The sequence below is a fragment of the Meles meles genome, chromosome 5, assembly GCF_922984935.1.
Source record: "Meles meles chromosome 5, mMelMel3.1 paternal haplotype, whole genome shotgun sequence".
Lineage (NCBI taxonomy): Eukaryota > Metazoa > Chordata > Mammalia > Carnivora > Mustelidae > Meles > Meles meles.
Window position 1 is genome coordinate 84,882,512 of NC_060070.1, and position 23,924 is coordinate 84,906,435.

The following is a 23,924-nucleotide window of genomic DNA, read 5'->3' on the forward strand; positions in this document are numbered from 1 at the left end:
GTTTCAGTTTACTTCCCTCAAGTTAATTATTTTGGGGACTCTCAATGATTGCTTTCTAGGAATGACGACTTTTGCTTCATAGGATGTGTTCCATTTTAATCTAAAGATCACTGTGAGGAGAAGGTTTTCTGAATAACTGCCAGGTCAAATTTCTGTCACATTAAACATTTATTTTCTGGGCAGTAAAACTTCTCCAACAAAAGGGATTAAAGCCTTCCTTAGAGCAAAATTTATTTAATGAATGGAGACAATAGGAAAGATGAAACCAAAGATGAACTCTAAAGTTCCTGAGAGTTGTTCTAAGTGAGAGACACAAGCTACCTTTTCCTGGTGGAGCATTTACAGAAGAGGGGTGAGAAGACATGCGTTAAGAAGGCTTGAGTCATGTTCCAAATCTGATAGTGTGCATGCTATGACGTCAACAAATGCCAGCGTGTAGTGATTTATCTGTGTGGATGTGAAGAGATGTTTATTATTCAGGAAGAGGTAACAATAGAAGAGAAGTAAAATATAGGGTCAATAGTCCACATACATAGAAAGGGAATTTGAATAAACCTTTGAATATCTAGCCTTTATGACCATTCAATTTGGAGGGCAACTAGAGAGAGTGTGGAGCCCCTGAGAAAGAGGACACAAAACAGTCCCTGAGGAGCCAACCCAGGACCTATCTCCCACTCTGTGATATAGTGGTATGAAGACCTCACCAACAGTAAGACTATTGAGGAGTTTAATACAGGCAAGTGGTGATTGGTAGTTAAATGATATTACATTTGTGTCCAACATATTGTGGAATTTGGGAAAGTGCCTAATCCCTCAAAATACATGTACTTTCTTCTTGCAGACATGGATTTCTCCCCTCAACTTCTCAATTCTTCACACTACACTTTCCTCCATTCTGTTCCATAAGACACAACACAAAGAATCAAAGACACCCATACTCCTGCTACTGAATAAGCAGCAACCTTATCCATTGTACTACTGATCTCTGGCCATTAGAGTATCATGAGTGGGACAGCAAGCAAATACATGCATATTTTCTGCTATAATTCAAAAGCATAGGCTTTAAAATCTGCCCAGCATCACTGAGTTGCTTGAAGCATTTATCTTCCATTATTTATGGTAAATGTCTAAGTGCTTTCGACTAGACCTTTGGACGATTGATTGGACAACGCCTGCCTAACCCCTCTGTTAATGATTTATTGGTTCTTGGAACTCTAACTGGCGTAGTGTCAAATCTCTTTGCAAAAAACTTAGTTTTTAACTGTGTCTTTCTCCTTCAGCAGCACACAATTATTCTTCTCACTTGCCTTTATATCAGACGTTCACACTTCATTTCAAAGAACTTTAAAGTGAGTAGCTTCATTCTAGCTTGGGGATGAAACACTTTTCCCTTCTCCCTCTAGGTTCTCTGACTGGTCTCATAATCAAATTGACATAAGTCAGATAAATTCACAGAAGAGAGATGTAACTACATGTGTGTGGGAGACCCACAAAGTCATGATGAGTCAAAGGCAGTCTGAAAACGGAGTCTTATAAATCATCCTAAGGTAAGGAGAAAAGGTTGAAATGCTTCAGAAATGAAAGAAGAGAAAGACAATTCACAGGAAGATGAGGAGAGCCCATATGTGGTAGAGATGTGTACCATGCCACCCAAAGAGTCTTTCTGTAAGAAAAAGCTACATGTGGTAGGAGCTCTATTCCTGACGTAGCTCCCTATCTAAATCCTTTTAGGCGGAAGGTAGAAAGCTGTTGTGAGTCTGCTGGGTCTTAATTGCTTTGAACTAAAACATCTTCCGTGTGCCAAATCAATACTTTTTGATATAACATATTCTCTGCTTCCTTTCTCTTGTCTGTATTTACTACTTATGCAGTTTTAGGTGTTTGGTATTTTTGTAAACACTAGGCTACAAATGTGTAAGGTATCAGCTCCTCTGCAGGAAGCAAAACTACACTGTCCTTCCTGTGCTTTGATTTACAATGAACTGAGCCATTTATCTGATTCTAAATATTTATTTAGAGTTTTTTTTTTTTATGAAATGGCCGGACTTCTTGCAGTCTGACACAAGTTTCTTTTTTCTTTTCTTTTTTTAGATTTTATTTATTTTTGACAGACAGAGATCAGAAGTAGGCAGAGAGACAGGCAGAGACAGAGGAAGGAGGAAGCAGGCTCCCTGCTGAGCAGAGAGCCTGATGTGGGGCTTGGTCCTAGGACTCTGAGATTAGGACCTGAGCTGAAGTCAGAGGCTTTAACCCACTGAGCCACCCAGGTGCCCCTTTATTTAGAGATTTAAGAACATACACTGAAAGAAATATTTAAATCACCACGAGAGTAGTAACTATACTAGGATGTAATATAAGTAGAATATAAGATGGCAGAATTATGTTTCCTTCATGAGAAGGTCAAGATGTTAAGGCTCATTGGTATTGTTTTGATCCCAAGACATGGAAGTGGCTACTGTTAGGGGGCCAGTGCTTCTTGATAATGGAAGTTAACATTAGAGCCTAGTGGGTATGGAGTTGTAAATTAGGTTGTTTCTTTGAACACCAAGGATGGCAAAGATGAGGAACCTTAAATAATAACTCTAGTGGCAGAATAACTTATCTCCTCTCTCTTCCTTTACCCTTCCCTGTCTGGTCCCTCTTTCTTCCCTGGTTACCAATTCATGGTGATGATTCCAACTACTTTGCAGCTTTCCCAAATCTTCTTTGTAAGGAGAGGCTCTCAATCCTCTGTTTTCTAGTAATAGTGTGAGTGTCATATAATTTTTTAAAAATTTCTTATTTCCAGGGAGGAGTCAAGATGGTGGAGAAGTAGCAGGCTGAGACTACATCAGGTAGCAGGAGATCAGCTAGATACCTTATCTAAATAGTGCAAACACCTACAAATCCAATAGGAGATCGAAGAAAAGAAGAACAGCAATTCTAGAAACAGAAAATCAACCACTTTCTGAAAGGTAGGACTGGCGGAAAAGTGAATCCAAAATGACGGGAAGATAGACCATGGTGGGGAGGGGCTGGCTCCCAGCAAGTGGCGGAACAACGGAGCACAAAATCAGGACTTTTAAAAGTCTGTTCCACTGAGGAACATTGCTCCAGACGCTAAACTGGAGTGAAGCCCACGCGGGGTCAGCGTGGCCCCAGGTCCTGCTGGGTCACAGAAGGATCAGGGGTGTCAGAGTGTCACAGAGCTCACAGGTATTAGAACGGGGAGGCTGGTTACAGAGACAGAGCCGAGGACTGAGCTCTCAGCTCGGGGTTACCTTGAACCGGTCACAGGCTGGGTGAGCTCGGAGTGCGGCTGGAGGAGGCTGGGGATACGGGAGTGATTGGGCGCTGTTCTCTGGGGGTGCACTGAGGAGTGGGGCCCTGGGCTCTCGGCTCCTCCAGACTGGAGACTAGGAGGCCGCCATTTTAATTCCTGTCCTCCGGAACTCCATGGAAAGCGGGAACAAAAGCTCCCAAAAGCGAAACCGAGCAGATTACTTAGTCCGGCCCCGGTAAGGGTGGTGCAATTCTGCCTCTGGCAAAGACACTTGAGAGTCACTACAACAGGCCCCTCCCCCAGAAGATCAACAAAAAAATCCAGCCAGGAAGAAGTTCATCTACCAAGGAAAGCAGGTAATATCAAGGACAGAAGTGGAATTCCAGAGGAGGAGAAAGCAAAGCACGTAATTCATGGCTTTCTCCCCATGATTCTTTAGTCTTGTGGCTAATTTAATTTTTTTTTCTTCTTCTGTGAAATTCTTTTAAACTTTTACCCTTTTCTTTTTTAACTTTTTTAAACTAGTTTATCTAATATATATATTTTTCTTTGTTTTTCGTATTTTTTCTTTAGTTTTCTTTTTTTAATTTTTTCTTTTTTATTTTTCTGAACCTCTTTTTATCCCCTTTCTCCCCCCGCCATGATTTGGGGTCTCTTCTGACTTGGTTAAAGTGCATTTTTCTGGGGTCTTTGCCATTTAGTATTTTACTTGCTCCTTAATATACTCTTATCTGGACAAAATGACAAGGCGGAAAAATTCATCACAAAAAAAAAGAACAAGAGGCAGTACCGAAGGCTAGGGACCTAATCAATACAGACATTAGTAATATGTCAGATCTAGAGTTCAGAATGACGATTCTCAAGGTTCTAGCCCGGCTCGAAAAAAGCATGGAAGATATTAGAGAAACCCTCTCTGGAGATATAAAAGCCCTTTCTGGAGAAATAAAAGAACTAAAATCTAACCAAGTTGAAATCAAAAAAACTATTAATGAGGTGCAATCAAAAATGGAGGCTCTTGGGGCACCTGGTTGGCTCAGTGGGTTAAAGCCTCTGCCTTTGGCTCAGGTCATGGTCCCAGCGTCCTGGGATTGAGCCCTGCATGCAACTCTCCCTTCAGTGGGGAGCCTGCTACCTCCTCTCCTCTCTCTGTCTGCCTCTCTGCCTACTTGTGATCTCTGTCTGTCAAATATATAAATTTAAAAAAAATGGAGGCTCTCACTGCTAGGATAAATGAGGCAGAAGAAAGAATTAGTGATATAGAAGACCAAATGACAGAGAATAAAGAAGCTGAGCAAAAGAGGAACAAACAGCTACTGGACCACGAGGGGAGAATTCAAGAGATAAGTGACACCATAAGACGAAACAACATTAGAATAATTGGGATTCCAGATGAAGAAGAGAGAGAGGGGGGAGCAGAAGGTCTATTGGAGTGAATTATTGGAGAGAATTTCCCAAATACAGCAAAACGAACAAGCATCAAAGTCCAGGAGGTGCAGAGAACCCCCCTCAAAATCAACAAGAATAGGTCCACACCCCATCACCTAATAGTAAAATTGACAAGTCTTAGTGACAAAGAGAAAATCCTGAAAGCAGCCCAGGAAAAGAAGTCCGTAACATACAATGGTAAAAATATTAGATTGGCAGCAGACTTATTCACAGAGACCTGGCAGGCCAGATAGAACTGGTATGATATATTCAGAGCACTAAACAAGAAAAACATGCAGCCAAGAATACTCTATCCAGCTAGACTATCATTGAAAATAGAAGGAGAGATAAAAAAGCTTTCAGGACAAACAAAAACTGAAAGAATTTGCAAACACAAAACCAGCTCTACAGGAAATATTGAAAGCCTCTTCAATAAATGGTGCTGGGAAAATTGGACATCCACATGCAGAAAAATGAAATTGGACCACTTCCTTACACCACACACGAAAATAGACTCAAAATGGATGAAGGACCTCAATGTGAGAAAGGAATACATCAAAATCCTTGAGGAGAACACAGGCAGCAACCTCTTTGACCTCAGCCGCAGCAAATTCTTCCTAGGAACATCGCCAAAGGCAAGGGAAGCCAGGGCAAAAATGAACTATTGGGATTTCATCAAGATCAAAAGCTTTTGCACAGCAAAGGAAACAGTTAACAAAACCAAAAGACAACTGACAGAATGGGAGAAGATATTTGCAAATGACATATCAGATAAAGGGCTAGTGTCCAAAATCTATAAGGAACTTAGCAAACTCAACACCCAAGGAACAAATAATCCAATCAAGAAATGGGCAGAGGACATGAACAGACATTTCTGCAAAGAAGACATCCAGATGGCCAACAGATACATGAAAAAGTGCTCCACGTCACTCGGCATCAGGAAAATACAAATCAAAAAAACCACCATGAGATATCACCTCACACCAGTCAGAATGGCTAAAATTAACAAGTTAGGAAATGACAGATGCTGGCAAGGATGCGGAGAAAGGGGAACCCTCCTACACTGTTGGTGGGAATGCAAGCTGGTGCAACCACTCTGGAAAACAGTGTGGAGGTTCCTCAAAAATTTGAAAATAGAGCTACCCTATGACCCAGCAATTGCACTGCTGGGTATATATCCTCAAGATACAAAAGTGGTGCTCCAAAGGGGCACGTGCACCCGAATGTTTATGGCAGCAATGTCCACAATAGCCAAACTATGGAAAGAACCTAGATGTCCATCAACAGATGAATGGATAAAGATGTGGTATACATATACAAGGGAATACTATGAAGCCATCAAAAGAAATGAAATCTTGCCATTTGCGATGACGTGGATGGAACTAGAAGGTATTATGCTTAGCAGAGTGAGTCAGTTGGAGAAAGACAACTATCATATGATCTCCCTGATATGAGGACGTGGAGATGCAACATGGGGGGTTAGGGGGGTAGGAGAAGAAGAAATGAAACAAGATGGGATTGGGAGGGAGAAAAACCATAAGTGACTCTTAATCTCACAAAACAAACTGAGCGTTCCGGCGGGGAGGGGGTGTTGGGAGAGGATGGTGGGGATATGGACATTGGGGAGGGTATGTGCTATGGTGAGTTCTGTGAAGTGTGTAAGCGTGGCGATTCACAGACCTGTACCCCTGGGGATGAAAATACGTTATATGTTTATAAAAAAATAAAAAATAAAAAGATAAATTAAAAAAAAATAGGTAGGGGAATGTTAGGGCTAAATATCCAGAGGTTGGAAGAGGGGTAGCTTAGGCCCAAAGACATGGTAGGAGGGCAGTATTATTGCAACTGCTCATTGAGAGGGTTAGCAGTGATATCTGGGTACTTGGTGATGTAGAAGTTCCGGACTTTGCTGCTCACATAGTTCCCTTGATCAGTGTGGACAGCAAGAAGGCTCTCAGCCTCATTGAGAGAGATGACAGTGGCCTGTAGGTGGCAGGTTCATTGCTCCTTGATGTAATTTGCCACCCTGGCATTGCCAGTGTCATCCAGGGCAGCATCAGTCTCACCCAGGATGAAGGAGGAGACTGGCTTCTAGTTGTAGTTGTGGCAAGGCCTGAGCTGTCCCTGTTCTACCCCCTAACAAGTTGTCCATATACCCAAAGCATTTTCTAGGAGCCACATAGTTGTAGCTGGTGCCATCCCATGATGGGTTGGTTCTATGGGCTCAGAAATGCCTGGACACTCTGTTGCCAGATAAGGCTTGTGGATCTCATTAATGTTGGTGGCCACAGATTCAAAGCAAGCACTAAAGCAGTCAAAGTGCTCCTTCTTGATCTCTTCAAATGCCTGCTTGGCTTCCCTGGCTTGCATTTGGGCTCCCCCCAAACCACCTGACATCTTTTGTGACTTGTCTCAGACACTTCCTAGGATTTCCACGGCTTTCATGTCAGGGGTAGCTAAATGCTGGAGTACACTCACTGCTCATTCAGCTTCTGCTGCAGTGTATTCACCTCCTATTTGATCTCCTCAGCCTGGGCATCCTCGGATCTTCACTCAGGTCACCATAGTCAATCTCAATGAGGGCTTCTCACACAGAGTTACTGGAGGTTCACTGGGAACCACTCACTGAATCCTCCCCCATTAGTGAGGGAAAGCTACACTTTCCCTCACTAATGCCTTCCATAGTGCCCTTAGACAGTGCCCACCTGATGTCCTGCATCTGGCAGGCCTGTAGCAGATTTTCTGTTCAAGCTTGGTCTCAATGGCTGGACATCCTTCTGTAAGTGAGTCATTTCCTTCTTGGTGCCCCAGTTTCTTATGGATCTCATTCATCTCATGATTCTTGTCATTTACCTCTGTTCTTTGTCGTTGTTTTCTTTAGTTAAGAGACTGTTTTATGGTTTCCCTTTCTCTCTTCCCCCCTCTATGTTAATCTCTTTTGTTTCCAAAATTCCTTCTTGTCTCTATGTGGGTGTCCTGGGGACTCCTTTTGGGATTTATAATGAATATTGTTTCCTGAAGTGGAGATGACAGGAACAGAAGCAAATGTGGGGAAGGGGCAAAAGCTGGGAAGTGCCTCCTTACATGGAAATCCTTTTCCCTGGCTTCTTTTGGCTCTTGTTCTAGGAGTGGGATTGGGGAAGGAAGTAGAGAGGCAGGCATAGAAGATCATTTAAAAGTGCGATATATGAAGCAGAAGAAGGCACAGAAGAGTCAAGGAATAAATCTGTGGGACAAATGTGCATGGAGCTTCAAGTGGACCATCTCCTGAAACAGAAAAGAAAGGCCATGTTTGCTTTCTTTCTCCCACACTGCACTTTAGATATCTTAACAATTCCATTCAGATGAAATTATGTTGTACTTATTATAGTAACAAATTCTGATTAAAAATTAATGATACATCACTTCCATTTTGGATCATCATTGAAAACAAAATTATTTCTTTAGAAGAACCATCTGGTTTCAGCAATTATTAAGTCTGATTTATTCTGAGGAGCATTGGAAATGCACTGGAAAACTGGAAACCATGGATCGAGTCCTTTTCTTTGAGTACAAAACTCCAGAAATGGATTTTGGGGAAAGACCATCCCCTCATCTCTTCTCTACCCACCTTCCATACTACTTGGTTCCCAGTGGGCTGAAGAACAAAAAAGCCAAAGTAGGAAATGGACTCTGACTGCTGAGAGCTAACTACTCTTTTGTACTGTTTCATTTCATTTCATGACATTAACACTGTGCACTCATCCACATTCGCAAATGTAGTATTTTACACACCTTAATTTTCTTTTTTATTTTAAAAACTATTTATTTATTTGACAGAGGACGAAAGTACAAGCAAGGGGGATAACAGGCAGAGGAAGAGGCAGGCTCCCTGATCACCAGGGACCCTGGACATGGCTCCATCCGAGGATCCTGGGATCATGTCCTGAGCTGAAGGCAGATGTTAAACCAACTAAGCCACTCGGGCACCCCCTTAATTTTCAATAGCCATCTGTTTTTTATAGTATCAGATTTCTATCTTGCACCCTTTCTTTTCTGATTATGCAAGTAATGCAGACATTAAAAAAGGAAAGAGTATATATGTGTGCATTTAATTTACTGTAAAGTATGTTGTAATATCACATATAATATATATTCATTCTTTTTTTAATGTTTCAAATATCCATTTGTTCATTTTATTACTGTTATGTACAGTTACAAGGTAAATTGCTATTATTTTTTCTTGCTTCTAAAATGTTATATGAAACTTATTCTTTTCCATCGGTAATATTTCATATTATTTTGTAAAATATTTTTAACACTTTAAAATAGTATATTGCTTTATAAACCTATGGTCATTGACATTGCAATGTTGCAGCACTTTTTATTGTTGTTTTTGTTGTTGACATTATTATCACAATTCTTTTTATTTTACATCTTAATTTAATTTTATATTTTTCAATGTTCCAAGATCCATTGTTTATGCATCACACCCAGTGCTCTATGCAATCAGTATGTGCCCTCCTTAATACCCACCACCAGACTCACCCAACCCCCTTCCCTCCAAAGCACTCAGTTTGTTTCTCAGAGTCCAGAGCCTCTCATGGTTCATCTATCCCTCTGATTTCCCCCATTTCACTTTTCCTTTCCTTCTCCTAATGTACTCCATGTTATTCCTTATGCTCCACACATAAGTGAAACCACATGATAATTGGCTTTCTCTGCTTGACTTATTTCACTCAGGATAATCTCCTCCAGTCCCACCCATGTTGATACAAAAGTTGAATATTCATCCTTTCTGATGGCTGCATAGTATTCCATTGTATATATGTACCATATCTTCTTTATCCATTCTTCTGTGAAGGACATCTTGGCTCAGACAACAAAATGAAATAAAAGGTATTCACATTGGCAAAGAAGAAGTCAAAGTCACTCTCTTTGCAGATAACATGATACTTTATATGGAAAACCCAAGACTGCACAGCCAAACTACTTGAACTCATAAAGCAATTCAGTAATGCAGCAGGATATAAAATCGATACACAGAAATAAGTTGCTTTGTTATACAGTGACAATGAAATATAGAAAGGGAAATTAGAGAATCAATTCCATTTACTATAGCACCAAGAACCATAAGATACCTGGGAATAAACCTAACCAAAGAGGTAAATGATATGTACTCAAAGAACCACAGACCACTCATGAAAGAAACTGGAGAATACACAAAAACATGGAAAAGTATTCCATCCTCATAGATTGAAGAATAAACATTGTTGAAATGTCTATACTACCTAGAGCAATCTATACTTTCAATGCCATCCTGATCAAAATTCCACCAGCATTTTTCACGGTGCTGAAACAAACAATCCTAAAATTAATTTGGAACCAGAAAATACACTGAATAGCTCAGGAAATGTTGAAAAAGAAAAACAAAGCTGGGGGCATCATGTTGCGAGATTTCAAGCTTTACTACAAAGCTGTGATCACCAAGACAGCATGGTCCTAGCACAAAAACAGACACATAGACCAATGGGACAGAGTAGGGAGTCCAGATATGGACCCTCAACTCTATGTTCAAATAATCTTTGACAAAGCAGGAAAAAATATACAGTGGAAAAAAGGTAGTCTCTTCAATAAAAGATGCTGGGGAAAATTAACAGCTATGTACAGAAGTATGAGACTAGACCTTTCTCTCATCAAACTCCTTGAGGAGAACATAGGCAGTAACCTCTTCAACATCAGCCACAGAAAATTCTTTCAAGACACATCTCCAAAGACAAAGGAAACATAAGGGAAAATGAACTTTTGGGACTTCTTCAAGATAAGAAGCTCAGCCCGGCAAAGGAAACAGTCAGCAAAACAAAGAGTCAAGGTACAGATTGGAGAAGATACTCCCAAATGACAATACAGACAAAGGGCTGATATCCAAGCTCTGTAAAGAACTCCTCCAACTCAACACCCCAAAAAACAGATAATCATGTAAAATAATGGCCAGAAGGACATGAAAAGACAATATTCCAAAGAAGATATGCTTTCATTTTTCAAACAGCTGTATTAGCAATGATATATACCGTGCTAGCAATTCCTTCTCTTTGCTCTGCGTGCCCTCCCTCTTTCCTTGCCATACTTCCCCTATTTTGCCTACTTCCTCTTCAAATGTACCTTCCTTGGAATTCCAAGGGAACCTCAGAGGAAATCATTCATCTCTACTAAGGAATTTTCTCCCCCTCACCATGGATCATCACCTCTGTCCTTTGATAATTTCAGCTCACATTACCTTCCTCTCTACAAGCACTCCTGTCGATCATGGGAATATTTTTAACTTGATGTGGATGGTGATTTGTCAGCACCAGACAAGGGTGAGCAAAATTGCCCCAGCAGGGTCAATAGGAAGGAGGCACTCATTCTTGGGGTCTTGCAAGTGCAGGATTGCCTCATTCATGTTGACTTCCTCGGCTCTGCACTGGCCTCCCATACCTCTAGGTTTGCCACAACTTTCAGTATTGACATCACCTCCAGCGACATTTTCCTCCACCAACGTCCGGAGTTTATAATGTGGTATAAACCTGCCTTTATTCATGACACCATTTGCCATCTGTGTACCTGTTTATTTATTGTCCATTTCTGGCCAGAGTGTAAACCCATGAGAGAGATGGAGTTTGCAGTACACAGAAGAGTGGCCACAGGGTAATAGATTTGAGTAAATGAACAAAGGCATCACCAGTAAATGAAGCAAAACAAAGGCATCGCCTAACTTGAATCCTGACTTGAAGCACCTTGTTCTCTGAGAGCTGCCTCCTTTGTCTCTTACTTCCTTCAGGTGTCCCTCTAGTGACCAGTCACCACATTCAGGTCTCTGATCCTCTCTCCGCCCCCCACCCCCGACTTCTCTACTCTCTCTCCTCAGTCTCTCATTCATCTCTTCCACTTCTCCGCATCCACCAATGGCTCCTTATTTGACATTCAGATCTCTTTTGTCTCAATTCCCTTGCTCCAGTCAACTCTATTAAGATCAGCTGCCAACCCCCAATTCTGGTGAAACCCAATACTTGTATAATTGTACATATGTTCATGAATCTGATACTGTGGTAGGAAAAAGCCAATACACCTAAAAGTTGTATCTTCTTTTTACTTTTATGCCCTCAATTCCCAAATTTTACCTTTCTTAAGGATTTTATTTTTACTTATTTGACTGACAGAGATCACAAGTAGGCAGAGAGGCAGACAGAGAGAGGAAGGGAAGCAGGCTTCCTGCTGAGCAGAGAGCACGATCCCTGGCTCCATTCCAGGACCCTGAGATCATGACCTGAGCTGAAGGCAGAGGCTTTAACCCACTGAGCCACCCAGGCACCCCTCAAATTTTACTTTTTAAATGTTTTACTCTCTCCATCTTTCTAAAATGACTGCTTGCTATTGTCTTTTGTCTTCTCAAACCTCAATAGTATTCTGCTCCACCTGTCCCAGTAAATGGCTCCCAAAAAACCATTCCCAATCATAGATCTCCACAAAGGAGACTTCCACTCACTGCCTTCCCTCCTTAAGAAGAAAAGAGGAATGGGTTTACCATTTCTGTTCTCATTACAGATCCACCCCTCCACTCATGGTTTGGATCCCATTTTGTATTCCTTTTACCTACCCCACTGTTTCACAAATGGAAGACATTTTGATCTACAGGATATCTGGAATGCTTGAATCATTTTTGGCTAGGGTGGTGATGCTGCTGGTCTTTAGTGGGTTGAGGTCCAGGATGATGTTAAATGCCCTATGATGTTCAATGTTGCCCGTATAACAGGTTATCTGGGGAATATATCTTAGTAAGTTTTTCCTATTGTTATACAATTTTATACTTATGGATCATTGTCGCATGCATTAGCTTGTTGGTCTAGGGACAAGATACTTGTTGCTCTCTGTCAGTGTAAGTTGAGAAGAGGTACCATGGGATATGTGTCTTGAGGAATAATTGATAGTCCCTAGGTCTATCATCAAGGGAGAGGCATGGCTGAGAAGGGGAAACCCAAATACAAAGAGGGCTGAGTATATACATGACATGATTACAAAAGTGTAAAGTGAAGGCCATAGACTTCATCCGACTGGAAGGTAGTAGGGTAAAAATATGAGAGAATGAAAGCCTCAGAAATAATGAATCCCTCCTTTCTTTCCAGATTATCTATGTATATAGAAACCCTAAGGATGTTTTGTGCTCATATTTTCACTTTGCAAAGAATGTGACATCACAATTTACAGATACCTTTGAGGAATTCATGAAACAATTTCTTGGAGAAAGAGGTAACTATAATTTATACCATAAGCAACATGTGTGTCATCCTGTGGTAAATTTTTAGACTTAGTGAATTTGGCAGAAAAAAGATGACTAGATAGAGTCAAACAGGGTCAGTAATCAATGTATCAAGGCAGTTGGTAGGTTGTCTTGGATGACCATGACCAGGCATTGTTACAAATTTTGCTTACTCCTGCTCCCTCTCAGGAGACCATCAAGTTAGTTATATCACCAGAAAATATTTACATCCAAACATGGTAAAGGAGATTCATGAGCTTATAGTTTTCTGTTCTAGCTCAGAGAGAAGCATCTCAATTTCGAACACAGGATTGGGCTGTGCACTGTATGTTACATGGGGGGCTCTATTTGACAAAGTTCTATTCCACATTCCTTTCTCTCTTTTTTTAACTTTTATTAAATTTTTATATATTTTTAATGTCTATGCCCAGTGTGGGGCTCGAATTCACAATCCTGTGATCAAGTGTTTCATACTCTATCCTGGGAGGCAGCCAGGTGCCCCCTGCATTCTTTTCTGAGGTGCCAGTGTGGCTGTTTGAAGAGCAGAAAGGCCTACAGAGATAGGGATGATGATCTGGAACATTAGTCTCTGTGCAGAACTCAAGTGACCCACCAGGGAGCCTTCATGTTGCATGCAGCAGGGAAATAGCTCCCTGTGTCTTTGGGGACAGGGGGAGAAGCAAAAAGGAGAGGATTCCTTCCTCTGTTTGCCAGTTTCAGTTTTTCTCTCCCCATGGGAAGATGATTTGTGTATATGGAATGCATTTTTTAGAGACTGATTGTTCCTTAATTCATGTGATTGTTTCCTAGGGGAAAGGGGGATAGCTCTCCCATAATCAGGTGCTAGGAGAAATCTGAAATTGTGCAACAGACTTCCTTCTCCTTCTTTGTTACTAAAGATTCCTGCACCTCCCACAACTGTAGTTTCTTCTCAACCTATACAACATTTTTACCTAAATATGTATCTGTTTTTCCCAGTGATGGGAAGCCTTTGGTTTGACCACATCAAAGGTTGGTATGAGCACAGAAGCTTCTTCAACGTTCAGTTCATGACCTATGAGGAGATGAAGAAGGTGAGAAACATGACGTCAGAGACTTCATGGCAGCTGAAAGGCACCCTGACCGAGTATATTGATGGTTCATGGGTAGAATACCCAAAAACAATATCAAATTTAAGATCCCGGATTAGGTGTACAGGAGACATTTTTCTTCTACCACTCCTGTACCTTGATTACCAGGTAGTCATTTACAGTTAATTACCTGGACCTACCTTTTCACAAACTGACTGTGTTTGAGGTATTGTCTGTTTACCTGTGTGGGCATGCACATGCTTGACTATTATGAGCAAGATTATTGGTCACACTTCCATGGATACTGAAATCTACTTTTTGCATTATTGATTCTAGTAACATTCTTTTTTTGTTGTTTTTTAAGATTTTATATATTTACTTGAGAGAGAGAGTGAGAGAGAACATGAGAAGGGAGAGGGTCAGAGGGAGAAGCAGACTCCTTGTTGAACAGTGCGCACAATGGGGTACTCGATCCCAAGGCTCCTGAATCATAACCTGAGCTGAAGGCAGTCGCTTAATCAACTGAGCCACCCGGGTGCCCTCTAGTAACCTTCTTAATACTATCTTCATCATTCTGGGATGCATCTCATGAGTAAATTAAATCTTACCTGTACTGTGTATGGTTAAGCACTGCAAGAAAAACTAAATGAAACATTGTATGATTAGAAGGCATCCACATCCCAGTATAGTCATTTATGAACACCATAAAATGGAAGAACTTCTATTACGTGCTGACTGAATCCCAGAGGCAGGCTATTATGATGTTGATTGTGGCAACTCCAACATGTTGTGAATGTCCCAGGCATTTTCTTTCTTTCTTTCTTTTTTTAATTCCTTCCTTAGGATTTTATTTATTTATTTGACAGAGAGACAGAGATCACATGTAGGTAGAGAGGCAGGCAGAGAGAGAGGGAGAAGCAGGCACCCCACTGAACACAGAGCCCAATACAGAGCCCGGCCTTCATTTGAGGCCCATTGGCATGAAAGATGCTTCTCCATCCTTTCACTTCACTTCAGTCTGGGTGTATCCTTACCTTTGAAATGGGTCTCTTGTAGACAACATATGGATGGGTCCTGTCATTTTATCCAATCTGCAACCTTATGTCATTTTATGGGAGCATTTAGGCCATTCATATTGAGAGTGATTATTGAGAGATACATTTTTATTGACATCATGATACCTTTGACGTCTTTCTGTAGACTGTCTCTATATTTCTGTTCAATGATATTCTTAGGATTTTTTCTCTTTTATAGAACTCCCCTTAATATTTCCTGCAGTGTCGGCTTGGTGGTCACATACTCTTTTAAGCCTTGCTGGTCTTGGAAACTCTTTATCTCTCCATCATTTGGAATGCCAGTCTTTCTGGATAAAGAATTCTTGTCTGAATGTTCTTCTCATTTAGTGCCCTGAATATATCTTGCCAGCCCTTTTTGGCTTGCCTGGTTTCTGTGGACAGGTCTGACATTATTCTGATGGGCTTTCCTCTGTACGTAAGGAGCCTCTTTGTCCTAGCGGCTTTCAAGAGATTGTATCTACAATTATGATTTCTCAATTTTACTATCAGGTGCCTAGATGTTTTCTTTAGAATCTATAATCTTGGGGGGAGACCATTCTGCGTCTAGTACATGAACGCTGGTTCCATTCGTGAGATTGGGAAAATTTTCATGAAGAACTTGTTCCACTATATCTTCTAGACTTCTCTCTTTCTCCTCCTCTTCAGGGATTCTAATAATTCTGACGTTGGAATGTTTCATGGCATCATTTATTTCCCTGATTCTGTTTTTGTGGCTTCTAAGCTTTTTGTTCCAGGCTACCTCCTGATCCTTTCTCTCTATCTGTTTGTCCTCCAGATCACTAATTCTATCTTCTGTCTCAGTTACCCTAGCTTTTAGAGAATTTAGATTAGATTGGAACTCATTCAGAGCATTGTGACATCATCCCTGGTGGCTTTTAGTTCTGCCCTAATCAATTCCATTTGGTCATCCATGGCTTTTTATGAAGCCAGAATTACCTGGACCCCCAAACCACACCATAAGGGAGAACTTAAGACCAATATCACTGATGAATATGGATGCTAAGATTCTCAACAAGATCCTAGCAAATAGGATCCAACAGCACATTAAAAAAATTATCCACCATGACAGGTGGGATTCATCCCTGGGTTACAAGGATGGTTCAACATTTGCAAATCAATCAATGTGATAGAACAAATCAATAAGACAAGAGAGAAGAACCACATGGTCCTCTCAATTGATGCAGAAAAAGCATTTGGCAAAATCCAGCATCCATTCCTGATTAAAATGCTTCAAAGTATAGGGATAGAGGGAACATTCCTGAACTTCATAAAATCTATCTATGAAAGACCCACAGCAAATATCATCCTCAATGGGAAAAAGCTCACAGCCTTCCCATTGAGATCAGGAACACGACAAGGATGCCCACTCTCACCACTCTTGTTCAACATAGTATTAGAAGTCCTAGCAACAGCAATCAGAAAACAAAGAGAAATAAAAGGTATCCAAATTGGCAATGAAGAAGTCAAACTCTCTCTCTTCGCAGATGACATGATATTTTAAATGGAAAACTCAAAAAGTTCCACCCCCAATCTACTAGAACTCATACAGCAATTCAGTAACTTGGCAGGATACAAAGTCGATGTACAGAAATAAGTCACTTTCTTATACACTAACAATGAAAAAACGGAAAGGGAAATTAGAGAATTGATTCCATTTACTATAGCACCAAGAACCATAAGATACCTGGGAATAAACCTAACCAAAGAGGTAAAGGACCTATACTTGAGGAACTACAGAACACTCATGAAAGTAATTGAAGAAGACACAAAATGATGGAAGACCATTCCATGCTCTTGGATTGGTAGAATAAACATCGTTAAAATGTCTATACTGCCTAGAGCAATCTGTACTTTTAGTGCCATTCTGATCAAAATTCCACCGGTATTTTTCAAAGAGCTGGAGCAAATAATCCTAAAATTTGTATGGAATCAGAAGAGACCCCGAATTGCTAAGGAAATGTTGAAAAACAAAAACAAAACTGGTGGCATCACGTTACCTGATTTCAAGCTTGTCTACAAAGCTGTGATCACCAAGACAGTGTGGTACTGCCATAAAAACAGACACATAGACCAGTGTAACAGAGTAGAGAGCCCAGATATGGACCCTCAACTCTATGGTCAAATAATCTTTGACAAAACAGGAAAAAATATACAGTGGAAAAAAGACAGTCTCTTCAATAAATGGTGCTGGGAAAATTGGACAGCTATATGTAGAAGAATGAAACTCGACCAATCTCTTACACCGTACAAAAGATAAATTTGAAATGGATAAAAGACCTCAACAGTGTCTCTTTTCTTGCCACTGCTTCTATCAGCCTCTGTGTGTCATCAGGACTCTGTGTCTAGAAATTTAAAGTAAGACTGTTGTTAACCTAAAGTGGGTGAAGAAGGAGTGACTACAGGTGAGCCGATCCAATGTGTAGGACCTCGGGTGGCATTTTCCAAGCCTCTCTGAGCATCTGTGTCCTCACAGTAAATGTTAGCTCATCAATATCTGATTCTATGGAGCTTTTAAAGAACTTCAGAAAACTACCAGAGCCCAAGCTAGCCTGGAACGCAATAGTAACATGTTGCCAGGGTTTTCTTCTTTTCCACCTGGTTGTCAGCTGAGAAGTTGGGCTAATGATCTTCAATTACAGCAGAACTGCCAGGATGAGCTTCCCCCCTGGCCAGGAATGAGACAGTAATGGGCAATGGCCTTGTGCAGGGGTCAGTGGGGGGTCTTAGTGGGGAGAAAAATGAAAATGCCAGCAATACTTCTCCCAACACCACTAAGGTATCATGCCCCCTCTTCCGTGGAATCTTCATTGATGCAATGGCCTTGTTTTTCCTCCCAGGTACCATCGGAGACTGGAAAAATCACCTGACTTTTGACCAGAATGAAAGGTTTGACAAGATTTTCCAAAGGGAGATGAAAGATTTTTCCCTGGAGTTCATCTAGGACATGAATGAAGATGAGAATGCGAGCAAGGCACAGATCCTTTAAGAAAGCACTTTCAGAAGGAAACATATTGAATTGTACACTTTCAACTTTGACTGTCACTGAATCATTGGAAATCATTGGAAAACCTGAGTGATGAATAACTATGAATATTCCAACTCTCCATCAAATGCCATCTGTGCCCTGTTTTCCATTGTTGGGTATCCTCCAGTGTCTGTTCAGGAGGCTGTTTCCTCTTGGTTTTGGCATATAATTAGGGAAGAGTTTTTATTTTATTTCCAGAAATTCCAAAGGTCTTGGGCCAAAAAGGAGGTCATAAAATATGATCAATTTACACCTTATAATAGAAGTCTTGTCATTTACATAAAAGGTACTTATGGCCTTTCTTCATATGTAAGGTTTTAATTTTAATGTACGAGTCAACCTTTCATTTTATTGCTTTTAGGTTTTATGTCTGACATTTTGTGTTGCCATCACAAGCATTTTCATGCATTCATAAATCCTATCTTTCTCTTATGTTGTAAGAAAACTACATTTTCCTACCACATGACAAATTGATCCAAGATCATTTATCCAAAATCCACCATTTTAAATGGGCATTTTAATGAATTCAAAGAGACATGACCTTGTTCCAGTTTCATGCACGTGAGCCGACTTATTTTTCTGCTGGTGTACCTTTCCCATAATCATGCCATAATTTCTTAAATAAGTTAATAAACATCATGACAAGTTGTACTGAAATATTGCTATGTACAAAGTCCAGAGATATCTTTGCCAAGAAGCAAAGCAATGCATTCTTGGATTCAGGAACAAGGAGAATGGGAGTTTTCAATATTTATGTGCTAGCCCATTATTACTGCTACAACACAAGCTTGGCAATGACCTCTAGTAGCTCACAGTGTTTGTCCTTCAGGGATCATACCTATCTGGCAGCAAAGGTAGACACTGTATGATTATATATCAAAACAGGTCACACACTTCCAGAAGAGCAGTGAGTAATTTCAGAGAAACCATTGAGTTCTAACTCCACTGATCTATCACTTTCTGGTAGATAGTGCTCCCTTGATCATGAACCAACACATGTTGCCCAGCCCTAGAGAGCTGGAATACCAGAGGACAAAAAGGAAGATTTTAGTTCACCACTGAAAGGTAATACTTTGCATACTATGAAAACATGTGAGATGGTTCTGGTGGAAAGTGTGAGAACTAGAATAATAGTTCTTTCTCCTAACTGGGAGCTTGAGAAATCATGTACTTAGCCTTGGATCTTCAGTTTCCTCATTTCAAAGGTGAGGATTATAATGCTTCTGAACATGAAAATTTTACTTAAAAATGACAACTAATAAATATGTTCAAACTGGTGAGTAAACAGTGCAGCTGTTCACAGGCTTTGTCTCCAAATCTCCCCACATTTCCCACTCCAACTTTCCCCCTGCTGCCACAGTGAAATTGTAGGGGAGAAGTGTACTGCCATGGGCTGGTCTTTGTGTCCCCCAGAAATTCGTATGTTGAAATCCTGAGCCCCGTGGTGATGATGTGAGGAGGTGGGCCCTGGGAGGGGACGACTGGGATTAGTGCCCTTGTCAAAGCTGCCTTGAGCTCCCTTGCCACTTCTGCCATGTGAGGTCACAGTGAGAAGACAAGGAAGGAAGGGGATTCTCTCCAGACACGAAATCCTGGCGGCATTGTCTTGCACTTCCCAGCCTCTGAACTGTGAGAAGTGTGTGTCTGCTGTTATAAGCCATCCAGTCTGTGCTGTCCTGTGATGGCAGACTGAATGGACTCAGACAAATACTCCTCACCTTCCCTTTGCCTGTATTTCATCAAAAAAGCGAATCCAGGAACAAACAAACCATGCAGCAGTGCAGGTAGTGTGTCCTTCAGCTGCAGGGCCACAGCTGACACCCTGCATTCCAACTCTAGCAGCAAAACTGCCTCATGTTAAAGCAACCTGAAGGACAGCCCAGCTCCTTAGCTCCCTGTATGATCACTTGTGGGTGTTACTGCTCTGTCATTGCAGTTCAACTTCCTCCTCTGCCCAAAATAGCAGCCATTACCCCCTCACAGGTGGTGTTCCTGAGGGCCCTTCCCAGTATCCATGCAAATCTCAGTCTCTGTCCTCAGAGGATCCCAAAGAAAAGCATCCTATGAAATGACATCAATTAAAGCAGCCTGGTGACCCGATGGCAGAGCAGCACTGGAGTGGAGCCCACTGAGAACAGAGTTAGGTGGGATGGGTGTTGAGCCAGGGTCCTTGCTCCTCACAGACCCTTAGTGGTGCTAGCAAACTGGTTCTGTGTGTGGCCTGGAAATATGTGGATGCATTTCTGTTTGTCACAAGCTATCAGGGTTGGAAGAAGCCAGGGATCCCAAACACATTCTATGAGGTTTGAGGACAGCCCCACAATGGGAAGGGCTGTTGCAGAAACAAAAGGCACAAAAATAAACAGAAACCTGGAAACCTTATTCCCTTTGCTGGCCCCTTGTTCAAGTTTTGTCTCCCGTACACTCTTTGGCATCTGTGGCTAGTTGTGGGGTTTTTGGTATTTGTAAGTAGTGCAGAGGATCATAGGGGAGAGGAGGGAAAGGTGAATGGGAAGAAATCAGAGAGGGAGACAAACCACAAGAGATACACAGCTATGGGGAACAAATGGAGGGTTTCTGGAAGGGAGGTGCGTGGGGGGATGGGGTAACTGGGTGATGGGCATTAAGGAGGGAACGTGATGTGGTAAGCACTGGGTGATCTATGCAAGCGATGAATCACTGAACTCTACATCTGAAACAAATGGGGTACTCTATGTTGGCTAATTGATACAAATTAAAAACAAACAAGAAGCTATAGACCAATAGCCCTGACCCGATGTAAAAATTCTCCACAAAAAAGCAAACCAAATTGGGGCACCTGGGTGGCTCAGTGGGTTAAGCCTCTGCCTTTGGCTCAGGTCATGGTCCCAGGGTCCTGGGATCAAGTCCCACATCGGGCTCTCTGCTCAGCGGGAAGCCGCTTCTTCCTCTCTCTCTCTCTGCCTGACTCTCCAACTACTTGAGATCTCTCTTTTTTTTATAAATAAAATAAAAATTAATTAATTAATTAATTAATTTTTTTAAAAAAGCAAACCAAATTCAGTAACACCTTGAAGTAATTTGTGATTTATCTCTACCATGCAAGTTTCATTCAACACACACAACTGAGTAAATGCCCAATACCAATAGAATCAAAGATAACATACAATGATTATCTCAATAGACACAGAAAAAGCAACTCAAAACACACAACATCCTTTCATGATTAAAACCCTTAAAAGACGGAGTGTAGAAGAAATATAGTTCAACATAATGAAGACTATCTATGAGGAGCCACAGCATATATCATTTTCAATAGTGAAAGATTGAAAGGTTTTCCTCCAAGGTCAGGAGAAAGACAAGAATGCCCACTCTCACCACTCTTTTCCTACTGAAAGTGCGAGCTAGAGCCTTTAGGAAAGACAAAGAAATAAATGGTATCCAAGCCAGAAAGAGAGAAGTAAAATAGCCACCAGATGATATGGCCATTGCAGATGATATGGCTTTATACATAGAAAATCCCAATGGGCCCATCAAAAAACTGTTGAAATGAATCTATAATCAGAGTAAACTTGTAGGATATACCATCAATATATAGAAATATTTTATTCCTTTACACTACTAATGAAATATCTGAAAAAGAAATACTGCTCATTCATAGGAGCAACAAAACCAATAAAACCAATAAAATCTTTGTAAATGTAACCAGGGAAATGAAGACCTACACAACGTAAAATACAAGACTTTGCTGAAGGAAGTCCAAGAAGATACACACAAATGGAAAGACATCTCATGTTTGTGGACTGGAAGGATGCGTATCATTATATGTCCCTACCCCCAACACCATTGACAGATGCAACGCAATCCTCTTCAAAATACCAAAAGCACGCTTCCCAGAAATAAAAGGACCCTAAAATGTAGGTTTCGGTGATTTAACTATGATCTGTGTAGCTTTAAATCCCTTCATGTTGATCCTGCTTGTTTATTGAGCTTCATGGATGTGCAGTTTAGTGTTTTCCATGAAATTGGGGAAGATCTGGGCCATAAATTCTTCAAAGATTCTTCTCTGCCCTTTCCTCTCCTTGCACGTACGTTGGCACGCTTGACATTTCCTCCAGGTTTCTGAGGCTTTGTTCAGTTTTCTTCATTCTTTGTCTTTCCAGTCTTTTCATTGTAATTCTTCTCTGTCCTCTTCCTGTTTCCTAATTCTTTCTTCTGTCTGGCCAAACATATTTTTGAGATGGAGTGATTCAACAAATAGGGCACATTTTTTATAGCTGTTTTTTTCGCTAAGCCCGGGGTTGGGGTCTGTTTAGACACAGTTGCCAGGAAGGGCCAGCAATTCCTGCACCAATGGATGGAAGATTTCTCCAGACTTTGGTGGGAAAGAGAGGAGAAGGCAAGGAGGGCAGCACTCAGAGAAGAAGCCCCTTTGCTCTTCTTCACTCCTGCTTTCATTGGTCTTTCAGGATAATCATCAATCTTTAACAGTGATTCTCAAACCCGTGATGTGTGACAAGGGGTCTTACTGGAAGTAGGAGGGTCTGTTTATGGGAAAGATACGATATGCTAATCTGCATGTTTTATGAGTCTGCTCCACATAGCCTAAGGGACAATGCATTCATCTCTCAGATCACAGGGTGGTTGTTTGGCCCAAGAAAGCTTTGGCTAAGAAACCTTTGGGAAAGGCAACTGCTCTCAGCATTCCCAGGGCACAGTGGTCACAGTGGTCTCTGCATTCCAGAGGCCTATGCCCTTCCCAGCAACCTTCCCTGTCCTCAGTGACCTCCGTGTGACCTTTTAGCAAGCCAGTTATTGGGCATGATTTCATGTTTTACATTAAGCCCAACACACAGGTTTGTGTTTTTTGGGGTTTTGTTTTTTTTTTTTGCTTTAAAGTTATATATTTTATTTTATTTTTTAATTTTTTAATTTTTTTATAAACATATAATGTATTTTTATCCCCAGGGGTACAGGTCGGTGAAAACTGGGCACTTTAGGATTCTGAACTGATCCTGGAAGTGGTTGTTCTGCTTTTCTGCTTTATTCTATTTTTAATTTTATTGTATAGTGACTTATGAGAACTAATTCTATGCAGTCTATCTCCAGCATTATGCACACTCTGATGTTACTGCTTAGATTTCTTTTCTTAATTCTTGGGTTATATTTAAGGCAAGGCAAGTATAGCTTAGCAGTCAGCCAATACTGGGTCAGAGGTTGTGCTAAATCCCTTAAGCACCCCTTTTCCCATTTCTCACCCTCATAATTTGGCAAATAATGAAAAGTTGCATAACATGAAGTTTCAGTTTACTTCCCTCAAGTTACTTATTTTGGGGACTCTCAGTGATTGCTTTCTAGGAATGACGACGTTTGCTTCATGGAATGTGTTACAATTTTTTTTTAAAGACTTTATTCGTTTATTTGACAGACAGAGATCACAAGCAGGCAGAGAGGCAGGCAGAGAGAGAGAGAGGAGGAAGCAGGCTCCCTGCGGAGCAGAGAGCCCGATGTGGGACTCAATCCCAGGACCCTTGGACCATGACCTGAGCCGAGGGCAGAGGCTTAACCCACTGAGCCACCCAAACGCCCGGAATATGTTACATTTTAATCTAGAGAACACTGTGAGGAGAAAGTTTTCTGAATAACTGCCAGGTCAAATTTCCTCACAATAAACACTTATTTTCTGGGCAGTAAAACTTCTCCAACAAAAGGGATTAAAGCCTTATGTAGATCAAATTTTTATTTAATGAAAGGTGACAATAAGAAAGATGAATCCAAAGATGAACTCGAAAGTTCCTGAGAGTCATTCTAA

At 41.0% G+C, this 23,924-nt stretch overlaps 2 protein-coding genes across 2 annotated transcripts in view; both read left to right on the plus strand.

The window, feature by feature from the left end:
* The first annotated feature begins 1,244 nt into the window (after positions 1-1,244).
* LOC123942701 (amine sulfotransferase-like) overlaps positions 1,245-23,924 on the plus strand; it is a 72,780-nt gene continuing 50,100 nt past the window's right edge. The window contains exon 1 of the mRNA XM_046006794.1: positions 1,245-1,349. The gene's annotated coding sequence lies outside the window, so the exon portion shown is untranslated. The remainder of the gene's footprint in view (positions 1,350-23,924) is intronic.
* On the plus strand, positions 8,173-18,410 carry LOC123942702 (amine sulfotransferase-like). Its single transcript, XM_046006796.1, has 4 exons — positions 8,173-8,345; positions 12,829-12,952; positions 13,941-14,035; positions 17,946-18,410. The coding sequence occupies exons 1-4, from the start codon at positions 8,214-8,216 to the stop codon at positions 17,973-17,975; spliced, it is 381 nt and encodes a 126-aa protein (XP_045862752.1). The 5' UTR covers positions 8,173-8,213; the 3' UTR covers positions 17,976-18,410.

What these genes read in the sequence shown, in the direction of transcription:
- LOC123942702 (XM_046006796.1), top strand. Translation starts at nt 8,214, where the DNA reads ATGGATCGAGTCCTTTTCTTTGAGTACAAAACTCCAGAAATGGATTTT. An exon ending in TGAAGAACAAAAAAGCCAAA is followed by an intron (nt 8,346 to 12,828) that starts GTAGGAAATGGA and finishes CTTTCTTTCCAG; the next exon opens with ATTATCTATGTATATAGAAA. An exon ending in ACAATTTCTTGGAGAAAGAG is followed by an intron (nt 12,953 to 13,940) that starts GTAACTATAATT and finishes TGTTTTTCCCAG; the next exon opens with TGATGGGAAGCCTTTGGTTT.